At 38.1% G+C, this 24,248-nt stretch overlaps 2 protein-coding genes across 4 annotated transcripts in view; both read left to right on the top strand.

Moving 5' to 3' along the window:
- Positions 1-10,302, top strand: part of GOLM2 (golgi membrane protein 2) — an 84,922-nt gene extending 74,620 nt beyond the window's left edge. For 2 of the 3 annotated variants that reach the window (XM_084903604.1, XM_084903603.1), the window contains exon 9: positions 7,876-10,302. In XM_084903604.1, coding sequence (XP_084759730.1) covers positions 7,876-7,943 — 68 coding nt within the window. In that variant the 3' untranslated portion in view covers positions 7,944-10,302. Of the gene's footprint in view, positions 1-1,610; positions 1,779-7,875 lie in introns of all 3 variants that reach the window. The other variant, XM_084903602.1, reaches the window with a different exon arrangement.
- Positions 10,303-17,655: 7,353 nt separating this feature from the next.
- CTDSPL2 (CTD small phosphatase like 2) overlaps positions 17,656-24,248 on the top strand; it is an 80,540-nt gene continuing 73,947 nt past the window's right edge. Inside the window, exons 1-2 of the mRNA XM_084903577.1 lie at positions 17,656-17,830; positions 18,042-19,818. The gene's annotated coding sequence lies outside the window, so the exon portion shown is untranslated. The remainder of the gene's footprint in view (positions 17,831-18,041; positions 19,819-24,248) is intronic.

The following is a 24,248-nucleotide window of genomic DNA, read 5'->3' as shown; positions in this document are numbered from 1 at the left end:
GGGAAGCTTATGCCAAACCCAGCACTAGATGTCGCTGCAGCCTTCTTAGGGCTCAGCTTTGCGGGCGCTGCATGGAGGCAGGGCCGGAACTCCCCGGCTACTGTGGCTGCCGGCACCGCGGGACCGCGATCTCTCAGGCTTTCCCCGCAAATTCTGACCTTTCCGTGGGTGACCGAAGAACTCCTTTGAATCCACGCGCCAGCGCCAACTCGGGCGTCTCAGCTACTGGATGGACCTCTCCGCAGTGGGCTTTCCAGGCCTCAGAGAAGCCACTCCTTTCTCACAGCACCGCCGCCGCTGCTTCTGCCGCCGCCGCCGCCGCAGCCGCCGCGGCCGCCGCTGTGGCAGTGTTGGCCACCGGCTGGAAATCCTGTCCAGCGGATCGCTGCCTAGCTTCCTTGAAACCTCTGCTGCCCCTCAGCTGCCAATCAACCCTCCCTGAGCGACTCAGATGTTACTTTTATCTGTTCTGGGACCAGAGTCAGACCAAGTCCGACTGTTCGGTCGCCATCTTCTGTAAGAAGATCTAGGTCAACTTTCTTAAGTTTCCTCTACCATTGACTTTTAGGAAATGGGAAAAATAAGTCTTAAGTAATTGGATTGTTTTTTTTTTTTTCCCCAAAACACATACCACTAGAGATTCTCATAGTTTACTCTCTCTGCCATCCCTCTTTGGAAATCAATTCATGCCTATAGTGAATCACTGTTACTGAAGGAACTTAAGATAGTTCTCAGGCTCAGCCAGTGTGGCTCAGTGGTTGATGTTGATCCATGAACCAAGAGGTCATCAAGTTGTGGGTTTGATCTCCAGTAGGGGGCATTCAGGAGGCAGCTAAGTGATATTTCTCTTTCATCTTATTGATGTTTCTATTCCTCTCTCTTCCTCTCTCTCTAAAATCAATAAAAACATTTAAAAACAAAGATAGTTCTCAGGTGTGTCAGTTTCTCTTAGTATCAAAAAAAAAGTTAGCCTGCATAGTAATTGTTTATTTTTAAATGAAAAAGTTGCCAAAATTATTTAGGAAAGCGCTATTTCATAGAGCAATAAATGACTGCACATTTCAAATATGCATTGTATCTAGTAATAAAAATATTCTCCTAAAGTGTTAAATTAGACAAATACTCATATCAGAGAAGTCCTTGGTTATTAGAAAAACAATCCTGACATGCTGCCCTTTTCTTTAAGAAAACATTATAACCTTACTAAAATTAAACAAAAGAATTTTTTTAAAAATGTTTTTATTCATTTTGAGAGAGAGGAAGGGAGAGGGAAAGAGAGATAGAAACTCAACAATGAGAGAGAATTATGGATTAGCTGCCTCCTGCACGCCCCTCACTGGGGATGTGCCTTGACCAGGAATCGAACTGGTGACCTCTTGATTATGAGTTGACACTTAACCACTGAGCCACACAAAACTTCTTAAATATAAATTATTTTCTGTCTTCATTCTTATTTCCTTTTGTCTTGAATAACTTTCACAAAATGTATCTTTATATCAGTGTCCTGAAAGATCCCAGGTTTCACTTGACTACTTTCTTATCTGCCTTCAGTACAGATCCCTCCCTTCTTCTCTTTTTACTCTGGAATTAATCCTCTACCTACTTCACAGGCCGATTCTTTGATGAGAATGAATCCCCTGTTGATCCGCAACATGGCTCTAAACTGGCGGATTATAATGGGGATGATGGTAACGTAGGTGAGTATGAGGCAGACAAGCAGGCTGAGCTGGCTTACAATGAGGAAGAAGATGGTGATGGTGGAGAGGAAGACGTCCAAGGTGAGCGTGGGCCTGGCTTCCATGCTGTGACCATGAAATCCACCATCCCAATTTGGTTGAATTTGTGTAGAATTTTCCCACTTAGTAGTAATAGTATAGTCTTAATACAAAGAGTTTCAGTGCAGTTTTTCAATTGTATTTTGAAAACAATTTTATAATAGTGGTATTAATAAATTTTAAAAAATTATTTTAATTGTTATCAATTTTAGTTATATGTGTTATTGATATAGACACAATTTGAAACTCAGATTCTTGAGAAATTTTAGAATTAAATTGTTTAAAATGGTCCTAGACAAGTACTCCCAGAAAATAATTCCCCTTTTCAATTTCTCATCTGAAAGCATTTCAGTTATTCTAGGTATAAATATTGATCAGACAGCCTTTTTATTATCAAGGAAGCTGCAAAGGAAATAGTCTCTACACTGAAGATAAAATTATTTAGCATAGAAAGTTTGTTTTTCAAAAAAATTTTCAAAATTTTTGTCTGAGGTTTAAAATTTATATTTAACAATCAGTTTGTGAAGATTTATCTGTTTTATGTTTAATACACAGATTCAACATATTTTCCTTGTTAACTGTGTTACTTCTGAGCTTTTAACTGAGTGAAAGTTCAGAATCTACCTGTGTGCATGCAGCCCTGCCCATGCCTGCATATTAGTGTGTGTTGCTTCTTTGAAAGTGTTTAGGCCTGTTTACTGCCTGTTTACATCACAGTACAGTGGTTGGAAAACTGTGGCTCGCGAGCCACATGCATCTCTTTGGCCCCTTGAGTGTTCTAATACTACTTCTTCAAAATAGACTCGCCCAGTCCAAAAACCGACTTCTGTGCATGGGCCACAAAGTTTCAATTGATTGTCTGTGCATTCCTGCACGTGGTATTTTGTGGAAGAGCCACACTCAAGGAGCCAAAGAGCCACATGTGGTTCGAGAGCCACAGTTTGCCCACCTCTACTTAGTAGTATTTGTGGAGATTTTCTTTTTTCTATAAAAGTTGATTATAAAGTTAATGTGTGTGTTTTAGATTTTATAATATTATGCATGCAGTATTTTCCCAATGTAACTGTCTTGATTTACTCTTTAACTTTTTAAGGTAATTAAATTTTATTTAGGTTCATAACAAGAGTTGTTTTTATGAAACTCAGAAGAAAATGTAGTCGTCCTAGAATACTACATATTTAATGGAAAAGGGGAAACCAAAGACTCTGACTTCCTCCTAGGCATTGTTTTGATAGCCCATTCTAGTTTTAGAAAAATGGTTTTTGGGAATAGAAAGAGATTAATAAATGTTAGTAGTTATTTAAGGATTTGTTAATGAGAACTCACTTTTGGGTACTTTTGAATAAATTATACTCACTTCATCTAGACTCTTACCCATTTTCATAAATCTTACCATTTTTTCTTACTGCTTTTGTGATTTGTTTGAGTTATACTTATTTGCAGTTATTTATAATGTTGCATTACATATATTTATATCATATCATCAATTAGAATGTAAGTTCTTAGAGGGCAGGCATTTTCATTTATTTTGCCTTCTATTTTGTTTGTATCTTTTTCTGCCTTCATATTCCTCCCCACCACCCATAGTTTTTAGCACACATAGGGTGCTCAGTAAATGTTGTTAACTAATACTTTTATCCTTTTCTCATTTAATTTTTATTCTTATAACTGTGACTAGAGTAATAACTCTTTAACTTCTGGTCTTATAAACTTGCTTGGTTTACACTTTAAACATTTCTAGTTTTCTTTCAGAAGGGCTTTTATCTCAGATGATTTTAGGTTTTCATTAGAACAGTTAATTTCAACTATAATTGAAAATCATTTCTTATATTTTGGCTGTCTTAAAGATAATTACTTTTATCACAAAACTTCAGTTTAATATTTTTATAGTTTTTATCCATATCAGGTACATTTCTCTTCACCGCCTTCTCTCTCTCTCTCTCTCTCTTTTTCTAGTACCCTTCTTTCTCTCCTACCCTCAGTTCTCATTGCCACTGTCCACTGCAGGTTCTCATTACCCTCATGCTGCCTGCCTTTACTTTCACAAGAAAATTAATCTATAGCTGAAACCGGTTTAGCTCAGTGGATAGAGTGTCGGCCTGCAGACTGAAGGGTCCCAGGTTTGATTCCGGTCAAGGGCATGTACCTTGGTTGTGGGCACATCCCCAGTGTGGGGTGTGCAGGAGGCAGCTGATCAATGATTCTCTCTCATCGATGTTTCTAACTCTCTATCCCTCTCTCTTCCTCTCTATAAAAAAATCAATAAAATAGATATATTTTTATTAAATATAAATCTATAGATTCTAAAGAATATAAATAAGGAAATGACCTAGGATGCTATCCTTAGTGAAGTAGGGAGGAGATTGGTCAATTTTTGGGTTTCTTCATTTGCAAATGAATCTTACTTGAGCTGGGGTTTGCCATTTAACATTTTAATCCCATTTTGGGGTTCACTTAAATGATAGCAGTAGAGGAGAGGGCAGCTACCAAGGGGACTCTCTTATAGGGAACAGAAAGATGCAAGAACATCAACTCCAGCAAATAAAGAGGAATAAGTTTGGGTGAGATGACTAAAAAGAAATATGGGAGACCCAAATAATTCTAAACACGTTTTCATGTTTAAAAATGTTTCATGCTTAAAATTTTTAGGTATGGTATTAATTGTTCAAAAAGCAGGGAGAGGCAATTATGGCTATTCTCTAGTTAAGTTTGAATTCTTGGGATTTAAAAGCATTTCTTCATAGCTTCGTTGTAGAAGTAGTGGTTGAGTTCCCAGCCCAGTTTGTACTTGCAGCCAAAGCAGACAGTAGAGTGGAAAAACACATTAGCCTGAGATTTCGGAGATGAGCTGTGTACTTAAATTCTCTGGGCCAAAATTTATTCATCTGTAATGCGAGAGTACTTAAAAGTGTTCTTCTCAGTGCTAAAATGCTGTGGTTACATTCACAGTGAATCACTACATATAACACAAGTATTATGGGAAATGTGTTTCAGATTTCAGCATTCCTGAAATACAACTTCTCCCAAACTCAGGAAAGAAAATGGAAACTACTTCAGCCATTGAGACTCTGCAGCCAAAGATACCAAAACAGGGTTCTAGCCATAGGGACTCTTCTCTGCTCTCTCAAGCATTAGGAGTTTTTCCTTGTGTACCTAGGATTTGAGATTCCAGCTGCAGGACTGAGGTTTGGGCTTCAGCTGAGAACACACTGGCTTTGTTCTCCAAAACTGGGTTATAAAATGCAGGTTTGGGTAGCATCTCTACCAATAGAGAGTTGAAGGGTTCCAGCTTTACCTCTGATGCCTGTTCATATGTATTGATCATTTGAGTCAACACTGTATGCACAGTGTTTTCTTATAGAATTGAAGCCTAATCTTCCTGTGTTTACAGTCCTGGTTTGTTTTAATTTTTAGTTCCTGGTTTCCTGGAGCATCCTAAAAGAAATATTTTATTTACAGTAGGGTAACAATATTTTTCCTGACTTTTTAAAGATCTACTTTGGAAAGACTGCACATCTGATGGATATATCTTTTAATCCCTTCTTTATTGTAACAAGAAGATGGAGGTTTACAAATTCCCTGTACTCTTATCTTTAATCTCAAAGAAGTTCCTAGTTTGTTTAGTAGAATAATGCAATGCATATTACTAAATATACGTATAAAAGGAGCTTAGCATAGTGCTTAAGTGCCTGATTCTAAGCCAAGACTACTTGGATTTGAATCCCAGCTGTGTCACCTTGTGAATTATGTAACCTCTATGCCTCAGTTTCCTCATCTGTTAAATAGGGATAGATGTAGTTATCTAACTCAACAGTTATGTGGGTTATATGATTTAAATATTTGTTCAGCACTCATAACAGGGTCTTTCACACTGTAACACTCTGTGTTTGTTGAGTAAAATTGTTTTTCTAAGTAGTAACATCTTAATATCAAAAACTAAGCTATTGGGTAACTGTAACATGAACTAGAAAGTAAGAGAAGTCATTTTTTAAGACTGCAGGAGCCAAAAGATATCATTAAAAGCCATGTACTAAAAAGGGAGCCTCTTAGGTTCTGATTGAAATACTTTTCATTCTTTTTTTATTTTATTTTAATCTTCACTCGATAATTTTTCCATTAATTTTTTTTCTTTTTTTTAAGAGAGAGAGTGAAGGAAGGGAAGAGAGAGGAACAGAGACAGAGAAGAAAGAGGGAGGAGAGAGAAACATCAAAGTGAGATACATTGATTGGTTGCCTCTTGCATACACCCTGACCAGGGCTGAGTATCGAGCCTGAAACCAAGGTACATGACCTGGACCAGAAATCGAACCTGTGACCCTTAAGTCCATGGATCAATGCTCTAACCACGGAGCTACCTATTAGGGCAAAATACTTTTCATTCTTGTTCTAATATTTTAGTACTCTGAGCAGTCTTATTTTAAAACCTGTAGTTTGTAGCAAAATTAGGAAAGATGGATTGTTATTGGCAGATAAACTGATAGTAATGTCAAGTAACAGGTGATACCTATAAAGGACTCAGAAAAACCTGTGAGTAGCCAAATAAGTCAAACTCCAAAGCACTATACAGAGTTGCTTAATATAGCTATTCGCCCTGGCCAGCTTGTTCACTGGTTAGACTGTCAGCTAGCACAACGAAAGGTTGCAAGTTCAATTTCCAGAAAGGACATGTACCTCATCCCAGATTCAATCCCTGGTCCTAGTCAGAGAGTGTGTGGGAAGCAACCAATCAAAGTGTCATATCTCCCTTCCTCCTTTCCCCACTTTCATTCTCTCTAAAAATCAATGGGAAAAAATATCCTTGGGTGAGAATTAACACCCCCCCCCCAAATATGCAATGTGTGTGTGTGTGTGTGTGTGTGTGTGTGTGTGTGATATATATATAATATATATATAATGTGTATAATGTATATATAATGTGTATAATGTATATATAATGTGTATATTATATATATATTACACACACACACACACTGCATATTATATTTACACATTTACTCAAAGTGACTTTAGGGATATTACTGCCTAACAATATTAGGTAATAATCTTTTCTTTTTGGTAAAGAAAAGATTAAATTTTTGTTTGTATACTCCATTAAGGAAGTTAACTACCGTATTTCCCCGAAAATAAGACATCCTCCGAAAATAAGACCTACTTACAGATTTCCTTCTGAGTGAAATATAAGGCATCCCCCGAAAATAAGCTCCCCCCTCCCCCAGGAGTCACAAGAAATTCACCAGGAAATTCAGGAATTTGATTGTTATGATGATGTTCCAGAAGATGATGACATGATTGTCATTGAATAAATGAGTAAATTCTTGATACTATAGGATTCACAGTTTGTCTGGTTTGTGTTGACAACTACCATATTACCATACCATATACAGGTAATAAATTTCCTTTATTTTCATTTAACAATAAATGTGTACTGTATTCTTCTTCATGGAAAAATAAGACATCCCCTGAAAATAAGACCTAGCACATCTTTGGGAGCAAAAATTAATATAAGACACTGTCTTATTTTCGGGGAAACAGGGTAGTAAACTCTTTGCAGAGAAGCAAAGAAATTCACTGATGTGAATCAAATGTTAAAATTATGAGTAATGTTTATTTTCTAATTTTTACCTTATGACTAAGGATTAATTTTATAATTTAAAAAAGGTTATTTTAAAGACATGAAAAAAATATATATACAAGTTCCTACCAAAGCTTTCATTAAAATGACTTCATTTACTTAGAAATAATATATAAAAGGATCACCTCCTCAATGTTTGTGGGTTCCTAAAATTTTGCTGACTATATCTATCTCCCCCTCTCCTTCCCTCCCCTCCATCCATCCATCCATCCATCCATCCATCTTTCCAATCTATCATTAAAAGATTTGTTAAAATGAAGTAATCTTCCAAAATAGTTACAGACTTTTCCCTCTTTAGCCAAGCAACTGAGAAAAAGAATACTATTTGCAGAATGTGAAAAATAACGAGCAGAAAACTACCTTAAAAAAGGAGAAAACTTCCTGAGGAAAAAAGAGACGTTTTAAAATTGAATTTCTGCAAGTGATTTTAAAAGTAATATTCTTAATACATAATTATTTCCCTTTCAGATGATGAAGAACGAGAACTTCAAATGGATCCTGCAGACTATGGAAAACGTTTAAACGATGTCCTTTAAAACCTAAAGGAAACTTCAGAAAACCTAAAGTGCTGTAAAATGGAATCATTTCTACTTTGTCCTTTTTGACTTTTGTTGTAAAGATCAGTTGTATCAGTTGTAAAGATACATTGAGTTAAACTTAAGGAAAAATTTTAATGAAGGAATGTACCCATGTACATATGTGAACTTTTTCATATTGTATTATTAATGCAGAGACCTTTTTGGTTGTATTACAATTGAGCCAAAAACAAAGTAAACAAGCTGTAGTCTTTTGCGTTTAAAGCAAACTAATATATATATATATATATTACATTTTATTGAGCCTAATTCTTTACCCAAATGAACAAACAGGAAAAAATGGTTGTACAGTTTATATAAGTTGCACATAACCACAGTGAGAGTAGTTAATTACTCAGCTTAAAAACTTTTTATGCACTTATTCTTGTTAGCCCAACTGGTATTCTGTTCTATCCACCCCTTATTACATGCTCTTCCAGGAATTATACCTACAATAGTTAGGTAAAAAACAGGAACCTAGAAGCCAAACACTGGGCAGCATGTGTACAAAATCACTTCCCTATTCCTTTTATTTTACACTAGAGGCCCAGCGCACAACGTTTGTGCACTCGGTTGGAGTCCCTCAGCCCAGCCTGTGCTCTCTCACAGTCCAGGAGTCCTTGGGGGATATCCTTCAGCGGAGGCAAGAGAGGCTCCCAACACTGCTGCTGTGCTCACCAGCCTTGAGCCTGGCTTCTGGCTGAGCAGTGCTCCCCCTGTGGGATTGCACTGACCACCAGGGGGCGGCTCCTGCGTTGAGTTTCTTCCCCTGGTGGTCAGTGTGAATCATAGCTACTGGTCGTTCCGCTGTTTGGTCAATTTGCATATTAGTCTTATATTATGTAGGATGAGTGCTGATGTGTTTTGGCAGGTAAGCTTTCAGCTGAGGTCTGATGAAAGTTGAGATAACCTGCAAAGACATTAATAATATTTATGAGTTATACCTTACTTAGTTCATGAAATTGTGAAATGCATGATTGACAATTTTCCCCCCACATAATACCAGTACTGTTTAACTATAATCAGGACTGGCTAAAATTTTTACATTTTCAGAGTTCAAGTTAGTGAATATATTCATGATTTAAATGCCATATTCTAAAATAGAGGCTAAGTCAACTTTGAAATGAATCTGCAGTCAGTATTTCAAAGCTTCTCTGGTAGTTTTAGTGATATTATTTGACTAGACTTTTTCAGAATTACTAAATAAGGAGTTTTAACAGATTTTTATTATTGCACAGATAAATAGAAGTACAGTGAGGTCTACAGCCATTTTATTAAAGTAGCTTAAAAGTTTGTAATAAAGATGAATCTTTGTAATTACTTAAATATTAGTTAAGAACCCATAAACCTCATATTTCCTAGTATTACAAAATTATTTTAAATGCATTTGTCTTTTTTTGACATTTTCAGTAGAATATGTAGCTAATTCTTGTTTTCTGAGTTAAAACACTTTTAAATATAACCTCTCCACCCTCAGAATAAAAAGTTTTGATCATAAGGAGAAATTTAAGGATGCTAATTCTGTGTTTCAGAAGGGTTACTGGTAATTGCACATAAACATTAAATGCTTTCTTTCTGTTGTACTCAGGTTCTAGCCAGAATTCACATTTATAGAGGGGTTTTTTTGTTTTGTTTTGTTTTGTTTTAAGAAAAGGTTATCACTTATTAGAGGTACAAAAATTCTTAAACTTGGGTTTAGAAATTATTAAGCAACTAGAACAAGATATAGTAATTTACTAAAATTGTTTTTTCTACCATATCAAAGTAAGCAGTTCATGCCTTTGCTATGAGTAGAGCCAGGCTTATAAATGAATAGGTATGATCATGTTTGTTTGTTTTTAATGGAGTTAAAGGGAATTAATGTATAACTTCTGGGTATTAGAATGGGAAGATGAATCTAAAACATACTCCTAGAAATACTTTATGTTTAATACTGTAAAATTTTTACAAATGAAAACAATGAAATTTCCTGTTTTAGTTATTTTGTCATAAAAACAATCACTTGGTTATAAGATAGTTGTTACTTATACAGCAAAATTTCTTCAGTTAGCAGTCTAGACATTTTATAAATGAGAAATCTTGAACCAATTGGTAATATTTCCAACTGTATTAACATTTAAATGCTATAAAATACTATGTGAACCTCTTAAAATTCTGACATTCTACAGTCTGTATTAGACATGCTGATTTTATAATGTTTTACTTCTGCCTTACGATTTAGGTTTTTTTAAATGTATTTTTGCCCTGAATTAAGTGTTAATTTGATGAAACTGCTTTTGAAATCATCACTGGGTTCTAATAAATTAAAAATTAAACTTGTTTTACTATTTTGCTGATCTGATAATATATACACACATCACGCTTATGTGATGCAAATAGCTACATTTTAACATTAAAATTGGAGTAAATTTAGAATGGCAGAAATTTTATACCAGGACTGTTTACTGTATAGTTTATTCAACAAACAAGAGGTCCAAATGCACAAAATTTGTGCAAGAATAGGCCTTTCGCAGCCCCAGCTGCCTTGGCTCTCGCATCTGCAGCTTCGTCCAGAAGGTCATCCGAAGGTTGTTTGGACAGTCGTCCTGCTTTTCAGCCTTTTGGTGGTTTATTTGGATAGTATGCTTTCATTATGGTAGATATTTAATGCTTCTTATATGCCCAGCATTGTTCTAGGTACAATAGTTAGAGTCTGCATGGATAAGACAGACCAGGTTTCTTTCCTCATAGAGCTTACTACATTCAACTGGGAGCAGTCAGACAATACACAAGGTAAACACATGAACTAGGTAATTTTAAATAGTGGTAAGAGCTATTAAAAATAAAACAAGGTTCCAAGGTCTTTAAAGTTCCAAATTTTCAGGTTTTCACTTAACTGAAACATTACAATTGTGAATCTAGAAAATCATGAGCAAGAAGGAGAAAATGAGGCTGAAGAGTTATGGAAGGGCTAAGATAGGTAGAATCTTGTCAATTCAGGTCACTTGCTACTGACCCACAAAAAGAAAATGCAGAATATAAAATATACATGGAAGGTGGATTCTAGGGAAAATATTCTGACTTCAAAATGATTTCTAAAATATGTCCTTTGCCCTAACTGGTTTGGCTCAGTGGATAGAGCAATGGCCTGTGGACTGAAGGGTCCTCAGTTCGATTCCAGTTAAGGGCGCATGCCCTGGTTGCAGGCTCGATCTCCAGTAGAAGGTTCCAGGAGGCAGCCAATCAATGATTCTCATCATTGATGTTTCTATCTCTCCCTCTCCCTTCCTCTCTGAAATAAATTTTAAAAATATATGAATACTAGAGCTCCAGTGCACAAATTCATGCATAGGTGGGGTCCCTCTGGGTGGCCTGCAGGGATTGAGCAGAAACCTGCAGCTGCAGCTCCTACCTGCTACTCATGCTCATCCTGGCCCCACTGTGCCTGCAGCAAGCTTGCGCCCAATCAGGAGAGGCTTGTGCTGCCACAGCAGCACTCAACAGCCTTGAGCCCTCCCAAGGGGAGTGGCCTTCAGGATTGGGCTAAAACTGGCTCTCCGACATCCTCCAAGGGGTCCCAGATTGTGAGAGGGCACAGGCCAGGCTGAGGGATCCCACTGGTACACAATTGGGCCAGGCAGTTCTCCGGGGCATGTCTAGCCCATCTTGCTCAGTCCTGTTCAGCCACACCCAACAGCAAGTTAACCAACCCTTTGGAGCATCTGTCCCCTGGTAATCAGTGCATGTCATAGCAAGCTATTGCGCAGCCTTAACATATCATTAACATATTACACTTTGGTTGGTTGGTTGGTTGTTCTGCCGTTTGGTCTATTTGCAAATTACCCTTTTATTTAAAAAAAAGAAGGTAAACCATTTTAAAAAAAGAAGGTAAACCATTTAAAAAATAAATAAGTCCCTTTATTTAAAAAAAAATCTGAAGATTGATTGCCGTTTTGACTTATCGTTTGTATAATGCTGTAAAACCAAAAATTGCTAAAATATGAGGGCAGAGAATCTGCTAAATCACACACACAAAACTAATGAGGGAGATCGTCACTTGCTATAATGGCTGACCTTGGAAACTTCTCTTCCCTTACATGTTTGACTCAATGGCTCCAATAAGACAATCAAACACTGTAAACATGAGTCCATTTCCAAAACCTTAACATCACAGGTGGGTCATCAATATTCAGTTCTAATTGTGCTGATTCCTTTTAAAAGACTCTCCTCACTAAGTGTTCCAGATGAAAATTCAACCAACTATACTAGAAAAAGAGGGAAGTTTAATGGTTCATATAAGCAAACTGCATAAAGAGCAGAAGTCCCCTGGACTTGAGAACAATTGAAACTAGGACTTGAATGCTTCCAACTTTGTTTCATCAACTCTATTTCTGTTTCTCTCTACTTCCTTTTCTCACACCAGCTCCCTCATCCAAAGCTCTAACCAAGACTTCCAGCTGATTATATTTTCCAAGAAAATATGAAAGGGCTGCTCCTCTTTGCTTAGTTCCATTTCAGAAAATCTGAGGCAAGGGTGTATCTGTGGTTGAATAACTTGACTAGCCCTTCCAGATTAGTAACAGCTATAAAAACTGGATAACATATATTGAGCAACTGTTTTGGGGCAGCACAAAACAAATTTCCCAGAGAAGGTGAACTTCAGCAGTTGAGCCCCACAATCACTCAGCTTCCTATGGAGTAAATGGGTTGGAGTGCTGAGCTGAGAAGACAGTGATCATAGTGGGGAGCAGCTGAAGCAGTTGGAATCTATGGGGTTGGTATCAGAGAAGAGAGAGCTTTTCAGAGAGCTGGCCCCAGAAATCCATATGGGGTTACAGGCCAGAGCTGTACATAACCAGAGCAAGACCACATGACCCTTACCGGATAATAGTTGCTACACAGTTGAAAATGGAACAGAAGTACCAAAGGTCAACAAGTGTTGGCATAAAAGCAGTACTAAGGGACATTGAGCTTCTGGGCCTGCCAAGGTGGAGATCTCATCCTTAACAACTGTGACATCCAGTTGAAATACTAGGAAAGTACAAAAACCATGCTTTAGCATAAGACCTACTCTAGACCTTTCCTAATATGCTCTGACAACACTGTCAGAAAAGACAGCATATGGATGTGGAGTCCTGCCAAGTTGGACCTTATGAAACTCCTTAAGCTTCCCACAGACATGAATAACAAAACATAAAACCAAACCTATATTAATTTAAAGTAAACAATCTGTAACTGAAGTACCTGCTAAAACAACAATTATCACTTTAAAGAAGATAACAGAGTTCAGAATCTCTACAACATATACACAATGTCCAGTATTCAATAAAAATTATTAGACATGCAACGGCACAAAAATATGTGATCCATAGTTTTAAAATATTGGCATGGCCTTTGTTATTACTTTTTATACTGCTTTTTATTTGTTAATGCAGGTATAAAAATATGTTCAAAGATTAAATAAAATTTTTTAAAAATATGCTTTATTGATTTTTTACAGAGAGGAAGGGAGAGAGATAGAAAGCTAGAAACGTCGATGAGAGAGAAACATCGACCAGCTGCCTCTTGCACACCCCCTATTGGGGATGTGCCCGCAACCCATGTACATGCACTTGACCGGAATCGAACCTGGGACCCTTCAGTCCGCAGACCCATGCTCTACCGTTGAGCCAAACCCCGCAGACCAACACTACCACTGAGCCAAACCGGTTTCAGCTAAAAATATTTTAATGAGTGAACAGAATCTCAGCATGGAAATGAAAATTATAAAAATAAAAAAAATTAAAAAAAAACACACAAAAAAACAACAACAAAAAAACCTAGAACTGCGAAATACAATAACTGAAATAAAAAATTCATTGGAAGCCCTGGCTGGTGTGGCTTAGTTGATTGGGCATTGTTCCATGCACCAAAAAGATTGTTGGTTTGATTTCTGGTCATGGTGCAAGCTCTGGTTGCTTGGATGGTGGCAGTCGATCAATGCTTTGCTCTCATTTTGATGTTTCTCCTTTCCTCTCTCTCTAAAAATTAATTTAAAATCTTTAACAAAAATTCTTTGGGTGGGTTTAATAGCAAATTAGAGATGGCAGTAGACAACCTGAAGACTTATAAATGTAGTTGAATAAAGTATTTGTAAATAGAGGGTTGAAATGTTGAGAGACCTAGAATTGTGGATTTGGGATTCATTTAAATATTTGAATCCTCAAGATGCTATCCACCCCCCTCCTCTACTCTGACACATAAGCCTAAAGATTCCATCATGAAAGGACAATGATCAGCCTTTTAATTACTTACTGAGTCCCTAATATGTGTAGAGAACTGTTCTGAGTACTGGGGATACAATAATGAAAAAGTCCCTGGCTTCATGGAACTTACATGCCACATGGAGAGATAGATATTTTCTATAAGTGATAAATACGAGAAAAATAAATCAGAATAAAAGAATAGTGATGGAGGAATGCAACTAGAATTTAGATAGGATGATCAGGGAGGGCCACCAATGTAAATTTAAATTTTCTAGTAGCCACATTTTGAAAATATGTAATTTTGATGTTTAAACCATATCTAAACTATTACAATTTTAACATGTAATCAATATACTCTTATTATTTTATATTCTTTTGTACCAAGACTGAAATCTAGTGTATATATTTCATTTATAGCACATCTTAATTTGGACACTAAATTGTCATAGAAAAAATTCATTAGTATTTAGAGTTCATTTAATTTATAGTAGAGTAAGAATATTTACATACTCATGTTTAAAGCACATTTAAAAGGTTTTCCAATAACTTAACCATGTATTAGCTTTTTTTCAAGACTTTAATTTTGAGGACAGTTTACAGCAAAATTGAGTAAAAAGTACAGAGAATCTCCTCCTCATCTTGGCTTTCCTCACCCACCATCAACATCCTGTACCAGTGTATCATTGTTTGTTGTAATTAATAAGCCAACATTGATACATAATTATCAACCAAATTTTTTAGTTTACATTAGAACTCAAACTTTGTATTGTGCATTTTAGGGGTTTGAACAAATGTACAATGACATATATCCACCATTATAGTATGCAGAATATATATAATAACATATGCCACCATTATAGGCAGAATATTTTCATTTCACTAAAATTCCTCTTTCACATATTCCTCCTTCCTTAGCCTAAAACCCTAATAACCACTGATCTTTTCATTGTCTCCATAGTTTTGCCTTTACCAAATGTCAGATACTTGGAATCATACTGCATGCAGCCTTTTTAAGTTGGCTTCTTTCATTTAGTAGTATGCATTTAAGATTCCCCATGTCTTTTCATGGCTTAATAAACTCATTTTTTTTTTAGCTGACTATTCCATTGTATGAATATACCATAGTTTATCTATTCACCTACTTAAGGATACCTTGGTTGCTCCAAGTTTTGACAATTATAAATAAAGCTGCTATCAACATCCTTGTATTTTCAACTCCTTTGGGTATACACCAAGGAGCAATTTTTTAATTGTAGTCAAGTATACATAAACATAAAATTTAACACTGTACATTTACATTAAAGTGTACAATTCAATGGCATTAAGTACATCCACAATGTTATGCAAACCATCACCACTATCTAGTTCCAGAACGTTTCATCGCTCCAAATGGGAACCTTGTTAGTCACTCATGTATTAATTTTAAAATTTGTTAATTAAAATTAGGTTTAAATTGTTTCTCAGTCACATTAGCTACATTTCAAATGCTGAGGATCCATACGTGGCTGTGGCTAGTGGCTATTGAGTAGTACAGGTCTAAAGAAAGAGCATTAGAGGCACAGGAAACAACAAATACAAAGCTCTTTAAAAAAAATTTTTTTTAAATTGATTTCAAAGAGGAATGGAGAGGAAGAGATAGAAACATCTATGATGATCTGTTGCCTCTTGCATGCCCCCTACTGGGGATTGAGCCAGCAACCCAAGCACATGCCTGGGAATCGAACTGTGACCTCCTGGTTCATAGGTTGATGCTCAACTACTGAGCCACAGCAGCAGAGCCAAATACAAAGCTCTTGAAGCAGGAAAACATTTTTTCAAAGAACACTTCATTAGACGGTATGACTGGAGTACAAGGAGCAAGATGTAGGAAATGTAGTTAGTGCAGTAGCCAAAAGTAGGCTAATAAAGGGCCTTGCATAGAAAAAGACTAGATTTTAACAGTGATATCAAATTTACAAAGAGGTTTAAAATAGTTCCTGGTTAGGTAGCACAGTTGGTTAGAGTGTCGTCCTTATAGGCCAAGGTTGCAGGTTCTATCTCTAGTCAGAACACATTCAAGAAGCAACCTGTGAATGTACCAATAAGTGGAAAAATAAATTGACGTATGTATCTCAGACTATATGTAACAAAATTTTAAAGGGTTTAAAACAATCACTCTGGCTTCTGTGTTGGAAAGAATAAAGGAAGTTCAAAGTAGCTAGAGTGATGAAAAGTGTTTGGATTCAGGATATATTTTGAAGGTTTAGTTTATTATACCTATCATGAATTTGACACGTTTTAGAAAGACTGTATTTTGTAAGGTGGAGAACACAGAGATTAGCAGGTTTGAGAAAAAATTTAATTTAGTGTTGACTATGTTAAGTTTTAGATGGTCATTGCCATCAAGTGGTCATAATATTGGAGCAAAGTGACAGCTCTGATATTTCAATAGTTATATTACATCCTTAGTGAGTGATAAATAAAGTAATAAAAATATAGCTCAGAGATAGAATATAGAATGCCTTATATATTGGTGAAAAAAGGTAAATATATTTCATACACTCTGAAATGTGGGTCCTACTGAAAGACTGTTGAAGATCCAAGATACTTCCCTGACATTACTTAGTGAACAATCTATTTCATTAATGTTTCATATAACAATAGTTTTGAATAGCTTAAAAAGCATGCATGCCACTGTTCTGCATTTTTTCCCCTCCCTTTTGGCTACTGCTTTGCATCTAAATATACTTAAGACTTCATTTTTGCCCTAACCAGTTTGGCTCAGTGGATAGAGCATTGGCCTGCGGACTGAAGGGTCCCAGGTTTGATTCCAGTCAAGGGCATGTACCTTGGTTGCAGGCACATCCCCAGTAGGAGTTGTACAGGAGGCAACTGATTGATTTTCTCCCTCATCAATGTTTCTAACTCTCTATCCCTCTCCCTTCTCTCTGTAAAAAACAGACTTCATTTTTACGTTGATATTTTTGAAACTTTACCTTATTCTAAAATCTTGGACAGAGTTGTTACTGAAGCTTAATGACATTAACTACCACTTCATGCACAAGAAAAACACCTTGCTAAGTATTTTCCACAAATAACCTTTAGGTAATTATCTTTTTTCTTTGCCCTCCTTTATTGTTTTTTTTTTTATATATATTTAATTGATTTTTTACAGAGAGGAAGAGAGAGGGATAGAGATTTAGAAACATTGATGAGAAACACCGACTAGCTGCCTCCTGCACATCCCCTACCAGGGATGTGCCTGCAACCAAGATACATGCCCTTGACCAGAATCGAACCTGGGACCTTTCAGTCCGCAGACTGACGCTCTATCCACTGAGCCAAACCGGTTTCGGCTCTTTGCCCTCCTTTAAATTTTTAAATTTTATTTTAGAAAGAGAAACATTAATTTTTATTGTTCCACTTATTTATGCATTCATTGGTTGAATATTGTATGCGTCTGACCAGGATTCAACACCCATCTGGATGATGTGCTAACCTGAGCTACCCAGCCATGGTCTCCCCCTTCCTTAAGACAAACAAACCAAAACACCCATCAGTGTCTTTAACTCAAGAATGGGAGACCAATCATACCTAATACAGGCTTGTTGGAAGAATCAAAGTGCATATAAATGCATACAAAAAGTGCTTTGTGCCGAAACCGGTTTGGCTCAGTGGTCGGTCTGCGGACTGAAAGGTCCCAGGTTCGATTCCGGTCAGGGGCATGTACATTGCTTGTGGGCACATCCCAGGTGGGGGGTGTGCAAGAGGCGGCTGGTCGATGTTTCTCTCTCTCATCGATGTTTCTGGCTCTATATCTCTCTCCCTTCCTCTCTGTAAAAAAAAAAAAAAAAAGTGCTTTGTAAGTGGCATATTTTAAGAGATTGAAAGTTTGAAATAACTACTTCTTGGAATGTATTTTTAGAAATATATTATTTTTACCTGATTTAAAATTCATTTTAATTATCAATCAGGGCAGTTGTTTAGTTTATATTCCTTCTGATGATACACACTGCCTAGACGGTATAGTAATTAGTAATTGTTGCTTTCCAATTAGTTTTTCAGAAATCTATTACTTTGTGGACTGCTACCAGTTCTGCACGCTGTATACCACAGGCTCTCAATAAATGTGCATTCAGAGCATTCTTGGACTAGAAAGATTTAGGGTGCAAATAACTCAGAGCTCTGATGGCCCGCCTTCTTCACACTTTGAAAGAGAAACACCAGCTTCAGGAGGGTGCTGTTTACCTCTCAACCTCATCCCTGTGCTCAGAACTATTTCCCCACCTGCTCAAAGCAATCTCGTATTTGGCCATTCCTATCTGTTTGCTTTACCTAGACACTCTTCCCCTGTAGTATCAATTCTTCATGTCACACTTAGATGTCATCTCAAGAAAGCTTTCCCAAACCCCTCACCGGCACCCCTTCTGTGTTTTACAACGCCTGTCATTCTATCACACTGTATTTAAATTGTCTTCATCAATAGTCTGAATTCCGGAAAGGCAATGTCCATTCACTGTTACATCTCCGCACCTAGGATGGCCCTAACGTTGCGCTTTCTCAATAAATAGTTCCTGATTGAATTATGCGTGGCTGGAGTTTTAGTAAACAATACACTTCCGATGACTGGTTTGTTTGTTTTTTAAATACATACTCCACTTGGACTAGACACTCCGGATGCATTTTTCACCTGTGATGCTGACGGTCCTTTGACCCAGGCCGGAAGGTAGAAACCCATTGGTCTCAATAATCTCAGAAACACCGCCGGCATCGCATGTTGTCGAAGAGCGTGGGTTTGTAATTACAGATCTATGAGCAACTGCATAAAGAGGACCTCGAGAGGCCGCTGGGATCGGAAGAGTCCTCCTATCCCGACCTCGCGCAGAGCTCTCCACGCACAGCCTGCTCCAGCGCGCCAAGCCGCTAGTCCCGCCAGTCCCGCTAGGCCCCGCCCACCGGGCGGCGGGGCGCCCAGCCCGAGCCGCCCCAGCGCGCGCCGCGGCCCCAGGCCCCGCCTCCGGGCGAGGGCGCTCCCCCTCCCGGCTCTGCCCCGGCAGTTCCGTTAGCAGCGGGAGGAAAAACCGTCCTCCGCTCCCCGCCTCTCCACTCCCAGCGCTTTACTCTCCGCTCCCCCTGCGACCACTCCACAGCCAGCTACGGCGGCCCCCGAAGTACAAACATCCCGCAGGCCCTCGGCGTGTCCGGATAGGCTTTGGTTTTCTGATTTCCTCCGGTCCTAAGGCCCTGCGTTCAAATTTTTGTCAGGAGTTCGAGCTCGCGAGTTTCTTCCGGCGGCAGGAACTCCGGCGCTCTTCACGGAAATAAAAGCTGTTGTTTTCCTTTTCCTTTTTTTTTTTTTTTTTTTTTTTTGGCCGCTGTGGCCGCCCGCATTCCTTCCCTCCCACCCCGCGGAATTGTGGCGGGAGAGGGAGGAGGAAGCCAGCGCGCCTGCGCGGAGCGGCCGCTTTCCATCCGGGTCCCTGTCCGTGCGGTGCAGCAGGTCGGTAGGCGGGAAATGGCGACTGGCTGAAGGAGCTGGTTCTGTTGCTGCTGCGGGCTAAGCGGGGGAGACATCACACGTTGCGCAGTCGGGACCGTCGCTGGAGCCTGAAGACACTTCTCTGTCGTCACAGGTAGGTGATCCCCCCCGCCCCTCCTCGTTCAGACAGTGCCGCTGCTTCCAGCCTCAGTCCTCCTCCTCTTCCAGGGCCGGCCGTCTGCCGGGATCTCCTCCCCTTCTCCGGCGGCTCCTCCGGCGACTCCCGCGCCCCGGCAGGCGTGCACTGCCGGCGCCTCTCACGCCCGCCGTGCCGAGCCGCTCCGCCCTGGACTTTCCCCCGGGAGCAGAGAGGGAGCTCACTTCCCGCCAGCTCCGGCGCCCGGGCTGCGCGGCCTGTGTTGTGATTTCTGGGGTTAGATTTCACTCTGCTGCCCACCCCCGCCCCCACCTCACGTTCCGAGTTCCAGATCCGGTGGTCCCTCCGGATAATTGGGTGAAACCAGCTTTCCTCACCTGGGCCCACCTGATGTTTTAGGCATTTCATTCTTTTCTAGCTTTCAGGGTGCTTTCAGGGGGGCGTTGCTCTTAGCTCAGTTTTTATAAACACCCTTGGAGGATCTGGAAGAAGAGCGTTCACTAAGTTCTGTTTATCCTCTGTGCTGTTAAAATGTTGAGCTGACATTGTTACTCTTTGCACATCGAGAGTGTTAGCCGAGAACAGCCCATGTGGAAGGCCTGTGGCTTCTTCAGTGGTCAGTTAAGGGTGAATCTTATCGCCCGTGTAGTCTACGCTCTCTTTCGGTATTTACTAGTAAACGCCACTATGGATGTTTACTTTTGCATTCATGACCAGAGTTCCGAGGTGAATAATTGTGTGAGTAAGTCATGTTTATTTACTTCTGACCCTGGTGGTGGCCGGATGTGTGAATGATGTTAAACACTTAGGATTAGAATACTTTAGGGAAATCTAAAGAGACATTGCTTATAAACTGCTCTAAGATCCTGACATGAAATGTACTTTTACTAGATGTTCCTCCAAGGCAGGGATTTATCTTTCTAATTGCTAATAAAACAACACCAAGATTACTGCCCAATATGGGCATACAGATTAATGACTTAAATGGTAGGTTTATCTTCATAATTTTCAGGTTGTAGGTATCTTATATACTGTCTTTCCATTCTTTTGCAACTTAAATTTTCGTTTGTTGTCCAGCTATTAAAAGCAAGAAAATGGCTAGTTAAAGCACGTTTTATTCCTCCTTGATTTTCTTTTTACATTGCAGACTAGTTCTTCATCAAGAGGCTGCTGGTATTTTTCAGAATTTGTTTTTCTATCTTGTTAAATTTGGGGCCTTTATAGTTAATTTTTTTAAAACTTGTCAAATGAAGTTTTAAAATATGGTTTTTATTACGTATCATTTAATGCTTATAACCTAGAAGCTTTCAGCTCTCTAGGTCCAGTTTAGATTTCACTATTGTTAATATATTAGAACTAAATTTCAATAACAAGCAGGAACGCACAAACATCATTAAATTCCTCATTTGGTAGATTCTCCACCCAAGGTCATAAAGAAAGTCAAGGCAAAATGTAGCTGTCACTTGAAGCATCCTTTTAGGATTGAGTTGCACTTTATACTTATCTTCTAGGACCAGAAGAATGGGAAGTGGGAAGTGGAGGTGAGGGCATGTTGGATACTTGCTGAGCCAAATTTTTTTTTTTTTTTAAATAGGGCCAAATGTGTATGTAAAATAAATTATTGGCCTAGTGTAGGCTTTACCTATACTTTAATGACTTTTTGGGTAGTTTATAAAGCATTAATGTTTTTAATAAGATTTGGTTTACAGCTAGCTGAGTGAACATTGTATGTTGATTTTGTCTTCAAGAATTCTCCAAAATTGTTTTAATTCAGTTTCCCAAACTTTTGACATATGTGTTCCCCTTCTATAATTTTCGTAACGCTGGGTACCCCTCTTACTCATGAGAACGTAGAATTAGGTGCAGCTAAGCGCGGTGCAGTGCAAATCCCCACCAAACTCCTGTGCAACGGTGTACCCCCACCAAACTCTTCCCGTGCCCCTGGGGGTACGCGTACCACACTTTAGGAAACATTGATTAGTACATGCACTCTTCAAATACTCTGAAAGGATGTAAAAGTTGTAAGTTGTATAGTCCATAGCTTTGTGGACTTGTAGCTATTTAGAAATCCTAAATAGGATTGCAGGAAAAACCAAATGGGATTGGCATGGTTTAATAATATTTCAATATACATAGAGCTAGTTGTGTTATTTTTTTTTCACTGTTCAGAAATTAAGAGTTGGGGAAATTGTATTTTATATTTGAAATTTCTGGTCAGTAAGGTTTCTTCACAAGATTATTATATAACAGAATCCATTCAATTCTGGTTTAAAAAAAACTTGGACCTGTTGCTCAGAAAGATTCTAGATTTGTAATTGTAGAATTAATTGCAGATTGAATAAAATGGTATAAATTATCTCAGTCATAGGCAATGCTTTGAATTAATGTGATAAAGAATAAAGTGGTCTGTCAGAATTCAAAATAAATACTGTTATCTAATTATAATTGTAATTTGCCAAATTGTTATGAAAGCATAAAGTAGAAAAGACACTTTAAAAACTAAATATCAAATGTGCTGAGAGGATCTCATATATGGTGTGCTCTAAGTAATTTAGAGTACTAGGTTAAAAAGTTACCTGACCATTTTCACTGGATTGGCTAGAAGGGATCATTTGCTCTACTTTGAGAATGAGAAGATTTAACAAATAGGGAATTTATGATAAAACCATGCAATTGTAGTTTTAGTCTCCACTTACTTGATATTTGTTTGAGACATATATCTAGCCAAGCATATGTTCATTGCTGTTATATGACTACATTAGTTTTTAATTTAAACTAGATTATGTTGTAATTGGATGTACATTATTAAGTAGAGTAGGTGGTTGACTGTGAACTATAATTTGAGAATTGCCAATGGCAAACTTTATTTGTGCCTCTCCTGTGTGTTGCAGATTTTTTTCTGAAATAATTCTGTTTAAAAATCACAAATTTCTGGAAAAAGAAACTAAAATGCTGTCTTTTATCAACAGTATTGGCACAGATTAATTTATCAAGTAAACTTGCTGTAGTTTACAAACCAGTGAGGTTTCAGTGTCAGTGGAATATAAAAAGTAAAACTTAAATTATTTTATTTTATTGCTTTTTTGTGGTGTGTGTGTGTGTTTTAAGAGAGAAGAACGGAGAGAGAGAAATATCAATTGGTTGCCTCCTGCATGCTCCTCAACTGGACGTTGAACCTGAAACCTGGGTATGTGTCCTGACCAGGAATTGAACCCACCACCTTTTGGTGTATTGGACAATGCTCCAACCAATTGAGCCACACTGGCCAGGGCTAGAAGTAAACTTTTATGCAATGTCTGTGATTAGGAGAGGTATAGCATATATAGGAAAATTGTCTAGGAGATAAAGGCATGGTGGGAGGTAGAATGATAGTTGAAGCTTGGGCCTCTTGGGGTCCTTTGGGAATCTTATAAATTGGACAGTAATGATGGGTGAGACTAAGTGTGGTCCCCCCAAAAATCGTGGGACCTTAAGGACAAATATGGTTTATAGATTTGGCCAGCCCTTTTGTTTGTTTACCTCATCTGTAGTACCTCCAGTTAATATGGTAATATAAGGTCACAGGCCAATTGACTTTATTACTGTTCCCATGTTTTATGGTATTCATAGGCTTTCTTGTATTAACTTAGAGAGATTATAGAAAAGGAAATATGTTTAGATTAAACATGAATCATCAGCAGTCATTTGAGTTGAGGTTCTAGCAATCAGGTTTTCTAAGACAAGGAAATGTGTTTACTGCTTAGATTAAAGAAGCACAAAACTACTGTTGAAAGGTGCTTGAATACTTTACAAATAATTGGGATTAATATTTAGTAATAGTGTTTTATATAGTTTAGGAAGAATGTTTTTTTTTTTTTTTTTTTTTTTTTTTTTTAATATATTCTATTGATTTCTTACAGAGAGGAAGAGAGAGGGATAGAGAGTTAGAAACATCGATCAGCTGTCTCCTGCACACCCCCCACTGGGGATGTGCCCGCAACCACAGTTCATGCTCTTGACCGGAATCGAACCCGGGACCTTTCAGTCCACAGGCCTACGCTCTATCCACTGAGCCAAACCGGTTTCGGCTATACCTCATTTTTTATTAGTAATTTAAAAATTCACTCTTCATAAACCTTATCTTCAGTTTATCTCAATCATAATTAGTTTTTTCTTTGGGGTAGGTAATGAGAAATTATTTCATATACTCAATGAAAATTTATTTTGGGCAAAAGCCTTGATTTTATTTTTTCATTATTTTAAGATTTTTAAAGAAATATATTTTATTGATTTTTAACAGAGAGGAAGGGAGAGAGATAATGAGCTAGAAACGTCGATGAGAGAGAAACATCGACCAGCTGCCTCTTGCACACCCCCAACTGGGGATGTGCCCGCAACCAATGTACATGCCCTTGACCGGAATCGAACCTGGGACCTTTCAGTCCACA

The sequence above is a fragment of the Pipistrellus hanaki genome (assembly GCF_964339955.1).
Source record: "Pipistrellus hanaki genome assembly, chromosome: 1".
Classification (NCBI taxonomy): Eukaryota; Metazoa; Chordata; class Mammalia; order Chiroptera; family Vespertilionidae; genus Pipistrellus; species Pipistrellus hanaki.
Note: the sequence above shows the minus strand (reverse complement) of the source record. Positions and strands in the feature narration are given on the sequence as shown.